The sequence below is a fragment of the Nerophis lumbriciformis genome, linkage group LG10 (genome assembly GCF_033978685.3).
Source record: "Nerophis lumbriciformis linkage group LG10, RoL_Nlum_v2.1, whole genome shotgun sequence".
NCBI lineage: Eukaryota > Metazoa > Chordata > Actinopteri > Syngnathiformes > Syngnathidae > Nerophis > Nerophis lumbriciformis.
In genome coordinates, this window is record NC_084557.2 from 5,060,383 (window position 1) to 5,080,714 (window position 20,332).

Here is a 20,332-nt window from a genome sequence, read left to right on the forward strand (position 1 = left end):
ACCTGTTCCCAATTAGCCTGTTCACCTGTGGGATGTTCCAAATAAGTCTTTGATGCGCACTCCTCAACTTTCTCACTCTTTTTTGCCACTTGTGCCAGCTTTTTTGAAACATGTTGCAGGCATCAAATTCCAAATGAGCTAATATTTGCAAATAATAACAAAGTTTCTCAGTGTGAACATGAAATATCTTGTCTTTGCAGTCTATTCAATTGAATATAAGTTGAAAAGGATTTGCTAATCATTGTATTCTCTTTTTATTTACCATTTACACAACCTGACAACTTCACTGCTTTTGGGTTTTGTACCCACATTGTTCCCAGGCCACCTGAATTAGGCTGAGATTGTGAATGCAAAATAAGCAAACAAATCAAATGAATTATCTTACGTGTTTTCACTTCATCAATGGATGTTCTCAGCGTGCTGCAGAAACAAAGAAGCGTTGAGAGGATGCGAGGATGTCAACATTCTGCACAAGTGCAAACCACGCACCAGATCTCATAGAAACCCCCAACCTTGCGTGAGATGGCGACCAATTCTTTACCATACTTCTCCTCCGCCGACGCCCTAAAATAGACAACCACCACAATGCAGTCAGGGCGGTGACATCACTGGCTTTCATCGCCCCCACCACAACTTTAGCACCTCATTTTCAACAAGTCTTCCATGTCTTTGCACGTCCGCCGACCGTCGTTCAGCCTCTGGATGATGGCCTCGTAGCCAGCGATACTGATAAAGTTTCCTCCCTGTGGAACACATGACCATGCAGTGTGTTACATGTAATATTATCTAGTATAGGGCAGGGGTCTTGTCATTTAGAGCAGTGTTTCCTAACCCATAGGGCCGTGTTCAGTTTTAGGTAGACACTTTGAGATGATACCCTCAATCAGTCAATCAAACATTATGTATACAGCACTTTTATAGACACAGGCAAGGCAACACAAAGTGCTTTCGACTAAAAAATTGTACTTCTAAGAGTAGTTTTAATGCAACATACTTTTACTTTTACTTGAGTATATTTATAGAGAAGAAACGCTACTTTTACTCCGCTCCTTTTATCTACATTCAGCTCGCTACTCGCTACTGATTTTTATCGATCTGTTAATGCACGCTTTGTTTGTTTTGGTTTGTCAGACAGACCTTCAAAGTAGGATCTATCGCATGCCTGCGTCACTGGTGACGTTTGAATCCGTTTCACCAATCAAACAGAGCCAGGCGGTCACGTGATTAACAAGCTTAAGCTTACATGAACTCAACGTCAAATTTGAGGAAGCACATGGCGGTAAGTAACCTTAGTAGATATTTTGGCTGTCACCGTAGGCTGATGTTAGCTTCCCTGCTATGAATCACTGTCAAATGTACATCGTGTGGGGACATTTATTAACACACTGCAGCCTCATAGCATACTTGCCAACCTTGAGACCTCCAATTTCGGGAGGTGGGGGTGGGGGGTGGGTGCGGGGGGCGTGGTTGGGGCGGGGGCGTGGTTAAGAGGGGAGGAGTATATTTACAGCTAGAATTCACCAAGTCAAGTATTTCATATATATATATATATATATATATATATATATATATATATATATATATATATATATATATATATATATATATCTCCCCGCGACCCCGAAGGGAATAAGCGGTAGAAAATGGATGGATGGATATATATATATATATATATATATATAAATAAAAGAAATACTTGAATTTCAGTGTTCATTTATTTACTCATATACACACACATAACACTCATCTACCGTATTTTCCGCACTATTAGCCGCACCTAAAAACCACAAATTTACTCAAAAGCTGACAGTGCGCCTTATAACCCGGTGCGCTTTATATATGGATTAATATTAAGATTCATTTTCATAAAGTTTCGGTCTCGCAACTACGGTAAACAGCCGCCATCTTTTTTCCCCGTAGAAGAGGAAGTGCTTCTTCTTCTACGCAAGCAACCGCCAAGGTAAGCACCTGCCCCCATAGAACAGGAAGCGCTTCTTCTTCTACTGTAAGCAACCACCCGCCCGCGTAGAAGAAGAAGAAGCGCGCGGATATTACGTTTCATTTCCTTTGTGTGTTTACATCTGTAAAGACCACAAAATGGCTCCTACTAAGCGACAGGTTTCTGGTTCATGAAAAGACGCAATCTCTCCATCCGCACACGGACTACTATTTCACAGCAACTGCCTAAAGACTTTCAAGAAAAGCTGGCTACTTTCCGTGCATATTGTAAAAACAAGATAGCTGAAAAAAAGATCCGGCCAGAGAACATTATCAACATGGACGAGGTTCCACTGACTTTTGATATTCCTGTGAACCGCACTGTGGATACAACGGGAGCACGTACGGTGAATATTCGCACCACAGGGAATGAGAAGTCATCCTTCACTGTGGTTCTAGCTTGCCATGCTAATGGCCAGAAACTTCCACCCATGGTGATATTCAAAAGGAAGACCTTGCCAAAAGAGACCTTTCCAGCCGGCGTCATCATAAAAGCTAACTCGAAGGGATGGATGGATGAAGAAGAAAAAGAAAAAGATGAGCGAGTGGTTAAGGTAAGTTTACGCGAAGAGGCCGGGTGGCTTTTTTCACGCAGCTCCGTCCATGTTGATATACGACTCCATGCGCGCCCACATCACGCTGGTTTTTAATATATTATTAAAGTTTGACTGACCTATCTGACTGTTTTTTTGACATTCCTTTAGCGCAGTTAGATGCGGCTTATAACACGGGGCGGCTTATAGGTGGACAAAGTTTTGAAATATGCCGTTCATTGAAGGCGCGGCTTATAACCCAGGGCGCCTTATGGTGCGGAAAATACGGGTACTCATTGTTGAGTTAAGGGTTGAATCGTCCATCCTTGTTCTATTCTCTGTCACTATCTTTCTAACCATGCTGAACACCCTCTCTGATGATGCATTGCTGTGTGGCACGCACAAAAGTGCTTTCATCAAATGCACTAGATGACAGTATTGTCCTGTTTAAGAGTGTCACAACATTGCTGTTTACGGCAGACGGACTGCTTTACTGTAGACGTTCTTTATATTGTGGGAAAGCGGACTCAGGTCCGCATGGAGCTGGAGGGGGCGTGGCCTCCAGCTCCGCCTGAATTTCGGGAGACTTTCGGGAGAAAATTTGTCCCGGGAGGTTTTCGGGAGAGGCGCTGAATTTCGGGAGTCTCCCGGAAAATCCGGGAGGGTTGGCAAGTATGCCTCATAGAGAGACAGACAAAGACACACACACACACGCAAGCATAGAAACACCAATCAGTGTGTTCCCAGGTGCAGCCCACACCTATCAGTTTATGGTTTAAAGTTAAAGTTAAAGTACCAATGATTGTCACACACACACTAGGTGTGGCGAGATTATTCTCTGCATTTGACCCATCACCCTTGATCACCCCCTGGGAGGTGAGGGGAGCAGTGGGCAGCAGCGGTGGCTGCGCCCGGGAATCATTTTGGTGATTCAACCCCCAATTCCAACCCTTGATGCTGAGTGCCAAGCAGGGAGGTAATGGGTCCCATTTTTATAGTCTTTGGTATGACTCGGCCGACACTCTAACCACTAGGCCACTGAGTAGGTAAAGGCTAACTTGTTATTTTCCTTTGTAATCTCTGCCTACTGAGCCTATGGTGCTGTTAAAGGGGAACATTATCACCAGACCTATGTAAGTGTCAATATATACCTTGATGTTGCAGAAAAAAGACCATATATTTTTTTAACCGATTTCCGAACTCTAAATGGGTGAATTTTGGCGAATTAAACGCCTTTCTAATATTCGCTCTCGGAGCGATGACGTCACAACGTGGCGTAACATCGGGAAGCAATCCGCCATTTTCTTAAACACCGAGTCAAATCAGCTCTGTTATTTTCCGTTTTTTCGACTGTTTTCCGTACCTTGGAGACATCATGCCTCGTCGGTGTGTTGTCGGAGGGTGTAACAACACGAACAGGGACGGATTCAAGTTGCACCAGTGGCCCAAAGATGCGAAAGTGGCAAGAAATTGGACGTTTGTTCCGCACACTTTACCGACGAAAGCTATGCTACGACAGGGATGGCAAGAATGTGTGGATATCCTGCGACACTCAAAGCAGATGCATTTCCAACGATAAAGTCAAAGAAATCTGCCGCCAGACCCCCATTGAATCTGCCGGAGTGTGTGAGCAATTCAGGGACAAAGGACCTCGGTAGCACGGCAAGCAATGGCGGCAGTTTGTTCCCGCAGACGAGCGAGCTAAACCCCCTGGATGTCTTGGCTCACACCGTCCCTTATGCCACCGAAGATGATCAAGAGAGGAAATATCGACCCTAGCTTCCCTGGCCTGCTGACATCAACTCCAAAACTGGACAGATCAGCTTTCAGGAAAAGAGAGCGGATGAGGGTATGTCTACAGAATATATTAATTGATGAAAATTGGGCTGTCTGCGCTCTCAAAGTGCATGCAGTTGCTAAATGTATTTCATATGCTGTAAACCTAGTTCATAGTTGTTAGTTTCCTTTAATGCCAAACAAACACATACCAATCGTTGGTTAGAAGGCGATCGCCGAATTCGTCCTCGCTTTCTCCCGTGTCGCTGGCTGTCGTGTCGTTTTCGTCGGTTTCGCTTGCATACGGTTCAAACCGATATGGCTCAATAGCTTCAGTTTCTTCTTCAATTTGGTTTTCGCTACCTGCCTCCACACTACAACCATCCGTTTCAATACATGCGTAATCTGTTGAATCGCTTAAGCCGCTGAAATCCGAGTCTGAATCCGAGCTAATGTCGCTATAGCTTGCTGTTCTATGCGCCATGTTTGTTTGAGTTGGCTTCACTATGTGACGTCACAGGAAAATGGACGGGTGTATATAACGATGGTTAAAATCAGGCACTTTGAAGCTTTTTTTGGGGATATTGCGTGATGGGTAAAATTTTGAAAAAAACTTCGAAAAATAAAATAAGCCACTGGGAACTGATTTTTAATGGTTTTAACCCTTCTGAAATTGTGATAATGTTCCCCTTTAAGTTACTGTGGCTCAATATGCCTTAATTTTTTTTATGTTAATGTATTATTATTTAATATATATTATTGTTTTAGTTGCTTAAGAGATATTCCTGGCTCTGAATTTGCTCATTGCTATTTTTATGTTTTTGTGCATTATTTGTTGCCGTCATCATTAAACGAACAGGTTACTCATCAGTTACTCAGTACTTGAGTAGTTTTTTCACAACATACTTTTTACTTTTACTCAAGTAAATATGTGGGTGACTACTCCTTACTTTTACTTGAGTAATAAATCTCTAAAGTAACAGTACTCTTACTTGAGTACAATATCTGGCTACTCTACCCACCTCTGAGCATTAATAACAAAAACAAAAGATGGCGTTGCACTGGGGTTTGTCATGTCGGTGTAATCATGTTTTGTTTTAGTCATGTTTTTAGTTATTGGACTCTTTAGTTTCTGGCTTTTCACTCCCTGGTCTTGTTTCCATAGTTACCCATTAGTTTCACCTGTTTCACGTTTGGACTCATTGTGCACTCTTGTTTGTCACCATAGCAACCCATTAGTTTTCACCTGTCACGTCACGCACCTGTTTCACGTTTTGAGTCACACACCTGTTTTCGTTAATCATGTCTATAGTATTTAAGTTCATTGTTTTCAGTTTGTCGTTCTGACGACATCTCCATATTTATGCTTCTGCACACTCTCCACACGCTTATGATCCTTGCTGCTCTTTTTTCATGCCGGTTCCATGCCAAGTAAGTTTTTGTTTATTAAGCCACAGTTTGTGTTTTTTGTTGTTCATAGTTTTTGCCTTTGTGCAAGTGTTTTGGTTTCATAGTGTGTTCTCTGCCATTGTGCGCGCCTTTTGTTTACTTCCTTGTTTTGTATTTATAGTCTTTAAATAAAAAATGTATCTTCATTCCCGTCTCGCCCGAGCCAACTTTCCGTTGCATCCCGGAAAAGCTAACACCCAAGACCAAGTCATGACAGGGTTGAAGAAAACCGCCACCTTTGAGAATAACTCAATTGAACGCCGTGTAAAAAATGATTTCAATCATATTTGAAAATACATGTACAAATAAAATATAATTACCACATTAATAAATGAATAAAACACATTACATTAATAATAATAGCAATAAATAAAATAACAAAATAAACGTTTAAAACTTCAGAAGAGTTGAATTGATTGAAAACGGCACACTGATAAAGCTTAACCTATTTTTACTATAACAATCTACCAGCACGTCTTCCTATGAGGAAGCAGGGCCTGGGGAATCTGTGGTGGGCTCTCCTATTTCTGGGGCTGAGGTTGCCGAGGTAGTTAAAAAGCTCCTCGGTGGCAAGGCCCCGGGGGTGGATGAGATCCGCCCGGAGTTCCTTAAGGCTCTGGATGTTGTGGGGCTGTCTTGGTTGACAAGACTCTGCAACATCGCGTGGACATCGGGGGCGGTACCTCTGGATTGGCAGACCGGGGTGGTGGTTCCTCTCTTTAAGAAGGGGAACCGGAGGGTGTGTTCCAACTATCGTGGGATCACACTCCTCAGCCTTCCCGGTAAGGTCTATTCAGGTGTACTGGAGAGGAGGCTACGCCGGATAGTCGAACCTCGGATTCAAGAGGAACAGTGTGGTTTTCGTCCTGGTCGTGGAACTGTGGACCAGCTCTATACTCTCGGCAGGGTCCTTGAGGGTGCATGGGAGTTTGCCCAACCAGTCTACATGTGCTTTGTGGACTTGGAGAAGGCATTCGACCGTGTACCCCGGGAAGTCCTGTGGGGAGTGCTCAGAGAGTATGGGGTAACGGACTGTCTTATTGTGGCGGTTCGCTCCCTGTATAATCGGTGTCAGAGCTTGGTCCGCATTGCCGGCAGTAAGTCGGACACGTTTCCAGTGAGGGTTGGACTCCGCCAGGGCTGCCCTTTGTCACCGATTCTGTTCATAACCTTTATGGACAGAATTTCTAGGCGCAGTCAGGGCGTTGAGGGGATCTGGTTTGGTGGCTGCAGGATTAGGTCTCTGCTTTTTGCAGATGATGTGGTCCTGATGGCTTCATCTGGCCAAGATCTTCAGCTCTCACTGGATCGGTTCGCAGCCGAGTGTGAAGCGACTGGGATGGGAATCAGCACCTCCAAATCCGAGTCCATGGTTCTCGCCCGGAAAAGGGTGGAGTGCCATCTCCGGGTTGGGGAGGAGATCTTGCTCCAAGTGGAGGAGTTCAAGTACCTCGGAGTCTTGTTCACGAGTGAGGGAAGAGTGGATCGTGAGATCGACAGGCGGATCGGTGCGGCATCTTCAGTAATGCGGACGCTGTATCGATCCGTTGTGGTGAAGAAGGAGCTGAGCCGGAAGGCAAAGCTCTCGATTTACCGGTCGATCTACGTTCCCATCCTCACCTATGGTCATGAGCTTTGGGTCATGACCGAAAGGACAAGATCACGGGTACAAGCGGCCGAAATGAGTTTCCTCCGCCGGGTGGCGGGGCTCTCCCTTAGAGATAGGGTGAGAAGCTCTGTCATCCGGGGGGAGCTCAACGTAAAGCCGCTGCTCCTCCATATCGAGAGGAGCCAGATGAGGTGGTTCGGGCATCTGGTCAGGATGCCACCCGAACGCCTCCCTCGGGAGGTGTTTCGGGCACGTCCCAGGACGTCCCAGGACACGTTGGGAAGACTATGTCTCCCGGCTGGCCTGGGAACGCCTCGGGAACCCCCGGGAGGAGCTGGACGAAGTGGCTGGGGAGAGGAAAGTCTGGGCTTCCCTGCTTAGGCTGCTGCCCCCGCGACCCGACCTCGGATAAGCGGAAGAAGATGGATGGATGGATGGATGGAATCTACAAGGTTAATATAATTTGCTTCTCTTTGTTCCCCCCCATTTATCTGCTTTCTTTTGTATTTCAAGTTATCATTACATATATGTATTGTTGCATTTGAAACAATTGTATTGTTGATAATAGAGGTAAATTATTATTATTATTCATTATCAATAGTGTTATTTCTATTTGGTATTTGTATTGATCCATTTGTAGTGTAATAATGCTCATGGTCATTTCTGTGTTATTAATATTTATTTCACTAACTGCTTCTCTGCTATCACTTTTACTTTCATGTTTGTACATATCCTATTTGCTGATGCTGTTCTGTTGTTGTTATTGTTGTTGTCTTGTCCCCGCAATTTCCCCTTCTGTCGTCCTTTTTTTCCTCTTTCTATCCCCTCCTGCTCCGGCCCGGCTGCACCAAATATTAATATAAATACATTTAATAAAGTCAAATACAAATAAGGCAACAAGAGAAGTTCTCTTGTGTAAAGTAAATGTGTACAGTAGATATAGATCATCTACATCAACTATATGAGTGGCTGGACACGACAAAAAAAAGGTGTGTCTTTACTTGAACCAGGGCCGGCCCGTGGCATAGGCCATATAGGCAAATACTAAGGGCGCCGTCCATCAGGGGGCGCCACGCCAGTGCCACAAATGTTGGAGAAAAAAAAAAAAAAAAAAGTTGGTACTATTATTTCTAAATACAAAAAATAATCCCACGTTAATTAAAATGCAAAGAAAAGCCTATTTAATAGAAATATTATTTGTTACAACATTACGCGCCCCCCTCATCCCCCGCACGGTGCGCCCCCTCCCTTCCCGTATCATGACTCTTTTTGGACGTCACCACATCAAAAAATCAACACAAGATGTCAAAACGGCCAAAACTGTCAGGTGCCCAGGGAAGAAAAAAGAGAAAAGAAGAGGAGGAGAAACGAGAAAAGACAGAGGTAGCAGGTAGGTAACGTTAGCCTACATGAAATTATTTGTCTGTTACAGAATGCGATAGTAACCTGGCTTTTTAGCATTAAGCTAATGTTACATGATTCGGCAATTGCTAATCAATAAATAGCTAGTTCTGTTTTAACGTCGGGTTAATATTGTGGAGGGGGCTAAATTGTTATGGAAAATAATAATGTAACGTTAGGTAATTACAGTACTCCCACCCAGGGGCGCCGAAAAGGGGGGGGGGGGGGGTAAAGGAGACAGATTCTAGGGGCCCATGATGGAGGGGGGCCCAGAGAGGCCCCTAATGATGATGAAATTATAATACAGAAAAAATAATGACACTGTGTTGGGGGACCTGTAAAGATTCTTTTCATGGGGCCCAAAATCCCTAGCGACGCCCCTGCTCCCACCTTACATTCCTCAGGGACATTTGTATTAGATCTTTTAAGCAGGTGTTTTTTGTTTACATTGTTATTGCCTTCTGGTTAGCTAATGTTTGCCCTGCAGGTAATAGTCACTTTTCCACCCCTTTATATATTAGGTATAGTTGTAAGTAAAAAAAAAAAGGTCAAAGACAAAGCTATTCGGGTTCTTGTGAGTATATACACTTCACTGCCGATGTGGGGGGGGCGCCACCTAAAATCTTGCCTAGGGCGCCAGATTGGTTAGGGCCGGGCCTGACTTGAACCATTATTGTCAAATATCAACCATCTCTGCAGACTCCACAGGTGGGGGCCCATCCTTCCATCCATTTTCTACCGCCTGTCCCTTTTGGGCCATTGTGGCTAAATGCCGCCTCACTGTGGGTCTTTGTTCTGGTATTTGGTATAGATCAGGGGTTGGCAACCCGCGGCTCTTTAGCGCCGCCCTAGTGGCTCTCTGGAGCTTTTTCAAAAATGTATGAAAAATGGAAAAAGTTGAGGGGGAAAAAAAAAAAAGTTTGGTTTTAATATGGTTTCTGTAGGAGGACAAACATGACACAAACCTCCCTAGTTGTTATAAAGCACACTGTTTATATTAAACATGCTTCACCGATTCGAGTATTTGGGGAGCGCCGTTTTGTCCTACTAATTTTGGCGGTCCTTGAACTCACCGAAGTTTCTTTACATGTATAACTTTCTCCGACTTTCTAGGACGTGTTCACTTTTATGCCACTTCTTTTTCTGTCTCATTTTGTCCACCAAACTTTTAACGTTGTGCATGAATGCACAAAGGTGAGTTTTGTTGATGTTATTGACTTGTGTGGAGTGCTAATCAGACATATTTGGTCACTGCATGACTGCAAGCTAATCGATGCTAACATGCTATTTAGGCTAGCTATATGTACATATTGCATCATTATGCCTCATTTGTAGCTATATTTGAGCTCATTTAGTTTCCTTTAAGTCATCTTAATTAAATTTATATCTCATGACACACTATCTGTATGTAATATGGTTTTCAATTTTTTGCGGCTCCAGACAGATTTGTTTTTGTATTTTTGGTCCAATATGGCTCTTTCAACATTTTGGGTTGCCGACCCCTGGTATAGATAAAAGGCCGGTGCCAAAGGGCCTCAGAATCCGCAAGGGACCCTACGTAAGAGTAGGTCGGATAAGAAGGCGCAAGGCCATTAAGACATTTAAAAACGAATAATAGCACTTTAAAATCAACCCTGAAGCGGACGGGCGCAGCCAATGCTGTGACTTTAAAACTGGTGTAATGTGCTCCCGCCCTCTGGTCCTCGTCATCATGCGTGCACCTGAGTTTTGTAATAATGGTAGACTTCTGATATTCTTTGTGGGAAGACCAGAGAGCATTACAATAGTCTGAAGCAGTGTTTTTCAACCACGTGAGATACAGTCTGGTGTGCCGTGGGAGATGATCTAATTTCACCTATTTGGGTTAAAAATATTTTTTGCAAACCAGTAATTATAGTCTGCAAATGATGTGTTGTTGTTGTTGAGTGTTGGTGCTGTCTAGAGCTGGGCAGAGTATCCATGTAATACTCTTCCATATCAGTAGGTGGCAGCCGGTAGCTAATTGCTTTGTAGATGTAGGAAACAGCGGGAGGTAAAAAGGTATCTAATGCTTAAACCAAAAATAAACAAAAGGTGAGTGCCCTTAAGAAAAGGCATTGAAGCTTAGGGAAGGCTACGCAGAACAAAACTAAAACTGAACTGGCTACAAAGTAAACAAAAACAGAATGCTGGATGACAGCAAAGACTTACTGTGGAGCAAAGACAATGTACGTACCTCCGAACATGACATGACAATCGACAATGTCACCACAAAGGAGGATAAAAACAACTGAAATATTCTTTATTGCTAAAAAAAAAGGGAGATTTGGGAAATATCGCTTAAAGGAAGACATGAAACTGCTACAGGAAAATACCAAAAAAAGAGAAAAAGCCACCATAATAGGAGCGCAAGACAAGAACTAAAACACTACACACAAGAAAACAGCAAAAAAGTCCAAATAAGTCAGGGCGTGATGTGACAGGTGGTGACAGTACACCTACTTTGAGACAAGAGCTATAGAGATGCATGCTTGGTTATGCTTTAAAGTCATATCCAACAATTGCGACAACAACTTCTTACTGTCAACTGAGTTTTGTTTTTTAATGATTTCTGGTAAAAAGGTGTCTCATGCTTAAACCAAAAATAAATAAAAGGTGGGTGCCCCTAAGAAAAGGCATTGAAGCTTAGGGAAGGCTATGCAGAACAAAACTAAAACTGAACTGGCTACAAAGTAAACAAAAAAAGAATGCTGGACGACAGCAAAGACTTACTGTGGAGCAAAGACGGCGTCCACAAAGTACATCCGAACATGACATGACAATCGACAATGTCCCCACAAAAAAGGATAAAAACAACTGAAATATTCTTGATTGCTAAAACAAAGTAGATGCGGCAAATATCGCTCAAAGGAAGACATGAAACTGCTACAGGAAAATACCAAAAAAAGAGAAAAAGCCACCATAATAGGAGCGCAAGACAAGAACTAAAACACTACACACAGGAAAACAGCAAAAAAGTCCAAATAAGTCAGGGTGTGATGTGACAGGTGGTGACAGTACACCTACTTTGAGACAAGAGCTATAGTGATGCATGCTTGGTTATGCTTTAAAGTCATATCCAACAATTGCGACAACAACTTCTTACTGTCAACTGAGTTTTGTTTTTTAATGATTTCTGGTAAAAAGGTGTCTCATGCTTAAACCAAAAATAAACAAAAGGTGGGTGCCCCTAAGAAAAGGCATTGAAGCTTAGGGAAGGCTATGCAGAACAAAACTAAAACTGAACTGGCTACAAAGTAAACAAAAAAAGAATGCTGGACGACAGCAAAGACTTACTGTGGAGCAAAGACTTACTGTGGTGCAAAGACGGCGTCCACAAAGTACATCCGAACATGACATGACAATCGACAATGTCCCCACAAAAAAGGATAAAAACAACTGAAATATTCTTGATTGCTAAAACAAAGTAGATGCGGCAAATATCGCTCAAAGGAAGACATGAAACTGCTACAGGAAAATACCAAAAAAAAAAAAGAAAATGCCACCAAAATAGGAGCGCAAGACAAGAACTAAAACACTACACACAGGAAAACAGCAAAAAAGTCCAAATAAGTCAGGGTGTGATGTGACAGGTGGTGACAGTACACCTACTTTGAGACAAGAGCTATATTGATGCATGCTTGGTTATGTTTTAAAGTCATATCCAACAATTGCGACAACAACTTTTTACTGTCAACTGAGTTTTGTTTTTTAATGATTTCTGGTAAAAAGGTGTCTCATGCTTAAACCAAAAATAAACAAAAAGTGAGTGCCCTTAAGAAAAGGCATTGAAGCTTAGGGAAGGCTACGCAGAACAAAACTAAAACTGAACTGGCTACAAAGTAAACAAAAACAGAATGCTGGACGACAGCAAAGACTTACTGTGGAGCAAAGACAATGTACGTACCTCCGAACATGACATGACAATCGACAATGTCACCACAAAGAAGGATAAAAACAACTGAAATATTCTTTATTGCTAAAAAAAAAAAAAAAAAGGGAGATTTGGGAAATATCGCTTAAAGGAAGACATGAAACTGCTACAGGAAAATACCAAAAAAAAAAAAGAAAATGCCACCAAAATAGGAGCGCAAGACAAGAACTAAAACACTACACACAAGAAAACAGCAATAAATTCAAAATAAGTCAGGGCGTGATGTGACAGGTGGTGACAGTACACCTACTTTGAGACAAGAGCTATAGAGATGCATGCTTGGTTGTGGTTTAAAGTCATATCCAACAACTTTTTACTGTCAACTGAGTTTTGTTTTTTAATGATTTCTGGTAAAAAGGTGTCTCATGCTTAAACCAAAAATAAACAAAAGGTGAGTGCCCCTAAGAAAAGGCATTGAAGCTTAGGGAAGGCTATGCAGAACAAAACTAAAACTGAACTGGCTACAAAGTAAACAAAAAAAGAATGCTGGACGACAGCAAAGACTTACTGTGGAGCAAAGACTTACTGTGGAGCAAAGACCGCGTCCACAAAGTACATCCGAACATGACATGACAATCGACAATGTCCCCACAAAAAAGGATAAAAACAACTGAAATATTCTTGATTGCTAAAACAAAGTAGATGTGGGAAATATCGCTCAAAAGGAAGACATGAAACTGCTACAGGAAAATACCAAAAAAAGAGAAAAAGCCACCATAATAGGAGCGCAAGACAAGAACTAAAACACTACACACAGGAAAACAGCAAAAAAGTCCAAATAAGTCAGGGTGTGATGTGGCAGGTGGTGACAGTACACCTACTTTGAGACAAGAGCTATAGAGATGCATGCTTGGTTATGTTTTAAAGTCATATCCAACAATTGCGACGACGACTTTTTACAGTCAACTGAGTTTCGTTTTTTAATGATGTCTGCTGGTGGTGTGCCTCCGCATTTTTTCAACGCAAGAAATGTGCCTTGGCTCAAAAAAGGTTGAAAAACACTGGTCTAAAAGGACAGGAAATGGAAACATGCCTTAATGTTCTTAAAAATGATAAACATATTTTTAATATGTGGGATAAAAGTAGTCAAATATATTTTTATAGACTGCGATGGTTTAAAATCATGTAATTTGTTGAAGGTTTGTCCATCTGGTCTTCGGGACCTAGAACTAAAACCTCTGTTTTGTTCTGGTTGAGCTGTAGGAAGTTCACTGCCATCCATGACGTGACTACAATGCAGTCAAAAAGGGTATGTTTTGGTCATCAGGAGACACGGCGACGTATTGCTAGTGTGTCTCCTGATGACGTCCCCAAGAGGCAGCATATAAAGATGAAAAAGAATGGGACCTAAAATTGAGCCTTGGGGAACCCCACACCTTATTCCATGGGTTCCTGTGGAACGTGCATCCATACTTACATAAGAACACTTGTCTTTGAGATGAGAGCAAACAGTACCAGAAAGGTCCTCTAAGTCCATCCATCCATCCATTTTCTACCGCTTGTCCCTTTCGGGGTCTATTTAATAAAATGTGCTGGTCTACTTAGATCCAGCAGAACCAACACTGAGATGTTTATGATCTAGATTTCACCTGATGTTTAAAAGGTGTCGTCTCAGTACTGTGGCTCATCCTAAAACCAGACTGATGTTATTTTTATTAAAAATCATTGACTTAGTTTAAAAACAAAAACGGTGATTTAAGGACTTTAGGTTGGATACAGGTCTGTAATTATTATTATTATTTGTATCTGCTCTTCTCCAGAAGGGCTCTCACCACTGCTGTTTTAAAAGGGCAGAGGAGGAAACGCCCGCCTGTAGAGAGCACTTCATGATGCTTCAAAGATCTTTTTCAAATGCTCGTAAACAGTGTTGGGACTAACGCGTTACAAAGTAACGCGTTAGATTCGGCGGTAACTAGTAATCTTCCATACATTTCCAAAATATTAGAGAAGGTTGTCTACAGTCAGTTGTTGCCCTTCTTAGAGGATAATGGTATCACTGAGCTGTTCCAGTCCGGTTTTAAAGCCCTCCACAGCACAGAGTCAGCGCTTCTAAAAGTTTTTAACGATATCCTCCTGTCCACTGATTCTGGTAAATATGTTGTCCTGGTGCTTTTAGATCTGTCTGCTGCGTTCGACACCGTCGACCACGCCACCTTAATCACTCGTCTTGAGAACTGTGTGGGCATTAAGGGCGCCGCCCTCAACTGGTTCCGGTCGTACCTAACCGACAGGAGTTTTTGTGTAAAAGTAGACAGTTTTATGTCGTCCACAGCTCCTTTACCACATGGGGTCCCCCAGAGCTCAATCCCTGCCCCAATTTTATTTGCGCTTTACCTTCTCCCCCTTGGTTCTATTTTTAGGAAGTACAGTATTGCATTTCATTTTTATGCCGATGATTGCCAGATTTATTTTCCCATGGCACAAAATAACACGGTTCAACGTCTTATTGACTGCCTGCACGACATCAAAGTCTGGCTTTCAGCTAACTTCCTGAGCCTAAATGAAGACAAAACAGAAGTTATGTTGTTCGGTCCAAGTCGCTCTCCCTCCCCAGACGTTGACCTCGGCACTCTGACCCCGTATCTCAGCGACTCTGTCACAAACCTGGGGGTAAAGTTTGACTCAGATTTTAAATTCGAAAAACAAATCAGCAGCGTCGTTCAAAAAAGCTTTTATCAATTACGCCAAATAGCGAAAGTGAAACCGCTTCTATCAAGACATGATCTTGAGAAATTAATCCACGCTTTTATCTCGACTCGTCTTGATTATTGTAATGCCCTGTATGTTGGCATTAGCCAGGCCTCCCTCGCCCGCCTGCAGCTCGTGCAGAACTCTGCTGCTCGTCTGCTAACACAGACCCGCAGACGTGAGCACATCACCCCTATTTTAGCGTCCCTTCACTGGCTCCCTGTGCGTTACCGAATACATTTTAAACTCCTTTTATTTGTTTTTAAATGTCTAAACAACCTCGCGCCAACCTATCTCTCCGACCTCCTTCAGCCTTACTGCCCCACCCGATCCTTAAGATCAGCCGATCAGCTGCTGTTGACGGTCCCTGACACAAGGCTGAAGCTTAGAGGTGACAGAGCTTTCGCCGTTGCTGCTCCCAAGCTCTGGAACGACCTACCCCTGAGTGTTAGACAAGCCTCCTCTCTTCCTGTTTTTAAATCTCTCTTAAAAACATACTTTTATTCCATGGCTTTTAACACTGAGTGATATCCATCCTGCAATGGCGCCCCATAATACACCTGCTGTGATCCTGTTTTTATGTTTTTATTTATTCTATTTTAATTTTTTATTTTTTATCGTGTTCTGTTTGTGTTGTGTTGTGTTTGCTCGGTACTCGTTTTATCTTTTAACCTGCTCATTGTACAGCACTTTGGCTACCCCTGTGGTAAATTTTAAATGTGCTCTATAAATAAAGTTGATTTGATTTGATTTGAATCTAACGCGTTATTTTTTTTATATTCAGTAACTCAGTTACCGTTACTACATGATGCGTTACTGCGTTATTTTACGTTACTATTTTTGTAGTATAAAGTGTGTTTTATCGGAGGGCTGCTGTGTCATCGTTCTGATTCTTCTTGTGTCACAAGCCGGAGAAGAGAGAGAGACACGCGCTCTGTGTGTGAGTGTGAGTGTGTGGAGGGAGGAGAGGGGGGAGGGGGGCGTGTCTGATCATGGCGGAGCCAGAAGTCGAGTTTGCTAACATGGAGATATTTTCACTACTTTTCTTTTGTCGAGCACAAAGAAAATAACAATTTAGTTAAATGTAAATTGTGCTTTGGATCAAAGATGCCATCTACTGCCCAAAACAGCAATTCAAATCTGCTGAAACAAGCTACATAGCAACATGCTTCGACGAAGCTAGTAAATGACACTTCACCACTTAAGGATTAACTCTGCCTCTGCTCATCTTTCAGAACTGAAGGTACACACACTCTGTCAATCAATGTTCCCTCTAATTGTTCATGTGTGTGAGCAAACGCAAACACTCCCTGAGCATTGAGTGGAGTCCATGTGAGCAACATCACACGTGCACACTGTGGCTACACCAGCAGCACACCTGTCCCAAACATGACTAAATATCAAGTTCAATCTCCATCCATCCATCCATTTTCTACCGCTTGTCCCTTTCGGGGTCGCTGGAGCCTATCTCAGCTGCATTCGGGCGGAAGGCTGGGTACACCCTGGACAAGTCCCCACCCATCACAGGGCCAACACAGATAGACAGACAACATTCTCTTATTATTATAATCAAATGACAGCAGTCATTTCCATTTCTAATATAAGTGTTTAGGCCCACTTATAATGACAATAACAAAAAATATTGTTTTTCATGAACTGTGTACTTGTATTGTTTGTCTGGGTGGAGGTCCTGCTTTGGAAATAGTTTGTACCCTTTCAGACATTGCATTTAGTTCCCATTAAAACATTCACATGTTGCACAATGAGATGTAAGCAGGGGATCATGTGTACATTCCTGCAACTTCCTGTTTGTAAAAAATATATTTTTATTACTATTTATTTAATATACTAACAGCATTTAATGATTAATATTTATAAATTAAGATTCCTAATAAATGACACTAGAATAGGCACACATTTGATTGGTAAATCATAGAGTAACGACCTGGAATGACACTTTATGTGTGGTGTTGGAGTTGTCCGACTTTTGTGTGGCTGTAAACGCATCACTGGCTAAGTGCCATATGGGCATGTGTTGGCGCAAGTGAGAAAGAGCGAGCGGCTGCTGTTGATATAACAAAGTTGCTTTTGGTCTGGTTTGTACTGCAGAAAATGATCAGTTTTGCTAGATATCATTTTTTTTACTAATGTTTTGGTGATGTGTTTATGGCCGAGAATAAAGAGTTTTGCTCAGTAAAGTGATGGATGGAATTCATGTCCTCAAAGCGTCTCGACAGACGTTACAATATTTGAACAATGATGACGAAAATGGTTTTCTCTGTCGTGTCCGTGTCGCGTCGAAAATTGTTATGCGCTTATTTTTTTATTTGATTTTGTGCATGGCATAGATTTGTCGTGCGCAGAGGACGCTTGAGCAGTGCGCAATTGCACAGGCGCGCTCCTTAGAGGGAACGTTGCTGTCAATTCTCTTATATACTCTTTCATTTTAGACTTCTAGAGTGTTTGATTATCACATCACTCTAAATGTATAGACTATAAAGTTCACAAACATAAAGAGGGATCCTAGTGGGCCAGGCCAATCTTTCCTTATCTCTAAACTAAAACTGGGGAAATGTGTAGAGTGTTCTGGGCTTCAGACATGATTTTGTATAAGAATTACTTGAGGAAGAAAATGCCTGGTTAGACTTTGTGTATGTAGTGTGTGCCTTTCTTGCTTTACAGCTATGCTGTTATTATGCTGTTTGTTACTTATGTATGTTATGTTGCAGCTATTTAAAATAGTTTTGTCAATTTGTTCTGGCCAGAAACAAATTGGCCTTTGTAACATATCTTTGTCTTTGTGTGTTGTATGTAGACCACATGGCTTAGCAGAGTTCAGTGATGCAAATGCATGTCAAGTTGATCAACACATTGTATTATTCTCCAGTGCAATAACAGTACTAAAATGAAGGCTAAAAGGGCATTAATTGGAGCTTTAAAAATAAAGAAGAAAAAAAGAAGTAACTAAATAGTTACTTTTCACAGTAACGCATTACTTTTTGGTGTAAGTAACTGAGTTAGTAACTGAGTTACTTTTGAAATGAAGTAACTAGTAACTATAACTAGTTACTGCTTTTCAGTAACTAACCCAACACTGCTCGTAAAGGAACAAATAATAATAGTAGAGTATCATGTTGATAATTGATAATAACCTTCTCATTTAATGCATTTTCTTTATTTTCATGACTATTTACATTGTAGATTGTCACATCAAAACTATGAATGAACACACGTGGAGTTATCTACTTAACAAAAAAAAAAGGTGAAATAACTGAAAACATGTTTTATATTCTACTTTCTTCAAAATAGCCACTCTTTGCACACTCTTGGCATTCTCTCCACGGGCTTCAAGCACACCTGTGAAGTGAAAACCATTTCCGGTGACTACCTCTTGAAGCTCATGGAGAGAATGCCAAGAGTGTGCGAAGCAGTAATCAGAGCAAAGGGTGGCTATTTTGAAGAAACTAGAATATAAAACATTTTTTCAGTTGTTTCACCTTTTTTTTTGTTAAGTACATAACTCCACATGTGTTCATTCATAGTTTTGATGTCATGATGTCACATACTTGCCAACCTTGAGACCTCCGATTTCGGGAGGTGGGGGTGGGGGGGCGTGGTCGGACGGGGGCGTGGTTGGGGGCGTGGCTAAAAGGGGAGGAGTAATATATATATATATATATATATATAAAAGAAATACTTGACGTTCAGTGATATCTAGCTATATATATATATATATATATATTTTATCATATATATATATATATATATATATATAATAAATACTTGAATTTCAGTGTTCATTTATTTACACATATACACACACATAACACTCATCTACTCATTGTTGAGTTAAGGGTTGAATTGTCCATCCTTGTTCTATTCTCTGTCACTATTTTTCTAACCATGCTGAACACCCTCTCTGATGATACATTGCTGTGTGGCACGCACAAAAGTGCTTTCATCAAATGCACTAGATGGCAGTATTGTCCTGTTTAAGAGTGTCACAACATTGCTGTTTACGGCAGACGAACTGCTTTACGGTATACAAAAAAGTGACTACTGTTGTGTGTTGTTGCCACGCTGGGAGGACGTTAATGAAACTGCCTAACAATAAACCCACATAAGAAACCAAGAACTCGCCCTCCATCATTCTATAGTTATAACGTGATTGGGCAGGTACGCTTTTTTATATTGTGGAGGACCCGAGTCCGCCTGAATTTCGGGAGATTTTCGGGAGAAAATTTGTCCCGGGAGGTTTTCGGGAGAGGCGCTGAATTTCGGGAGTCTCCCGGAAAATCCGGGAGGGTTGGCAAGTATGTGATGTCATGAAAATAAAATGGTAAATGGGTTATACTTGTATAGCACTTTTCTACCTTCAAGGTACTCAAAGCGCTTTGACACTTATTTCCACATTCACCCATTCACACACTATTTCCACATTCACCCATTCATTTAAGTTGTTGCTATCTTTTTTTGCGGGGACATTGTTGATTGTCATGTCATGTTCGAATGTGCTTTGTGGACACCGTCTTTGCTCCACAGTAAGTCTTTGCTGTCGTCCAGCATTCTGTTTTTGTTTACTTTGTAGCCAGTTCAGTTTTAGTTTAATTCTGCATAGCCTTCCTTAAGCTTTAATGCTTTTGCTTAGGGGCACTCACCTTTTGTTTATTTTTGGTTTAAATGGGTTATACTCGTATAGCGCTTTTCTACCTTCAAGGTACTCAAAGCGCTGTGACACTATTTCCACATTCACACATTCACACACACATTCACACACTGATGGCCCTAACCACCACCCATCAGGAGCAAGGGTGAAGTGTCTTGCTCAAGGACTGAACGGACGTGACGAGGTTGGTAGAAGGCAGGGCCGGCCCGTGGCATAGGCCGTATAGGCAAATGCTAAGGGCGCCGTCCATCAGGGGGCGC

The 20,332-nt window shown here is 41.9% G+C and overlaps 1 protein-coding gene across 1 annotated transcript in view; it reads right to left on the reverse strand.

Moving 5' to 3' along the window:
• Positions 1-20,332, reverse strand: part of pstpip1a (proline-serine-threonine phosphatase interacting protein 1a) — a 54,915-nt gene that overhangs the window by 32,787 nt on the left and 1,796 nt on the right. Inside the window, exons 2-4 of the mRNA XM_061970393.2 lie at positions 643-743; positions 490-564; positions 386-420 (exon numbers count right to left, since the gene is read on the reverse strand). Coding sequence (XP_061826377.2) covers positions 386-420; positions 490-564; positions 643-743 — 211 coding nt within the window. The remainder of the gene's footprint in view (positions 1-385; positions 421-489; positions 565-642; positions 744-20,332) is intronic.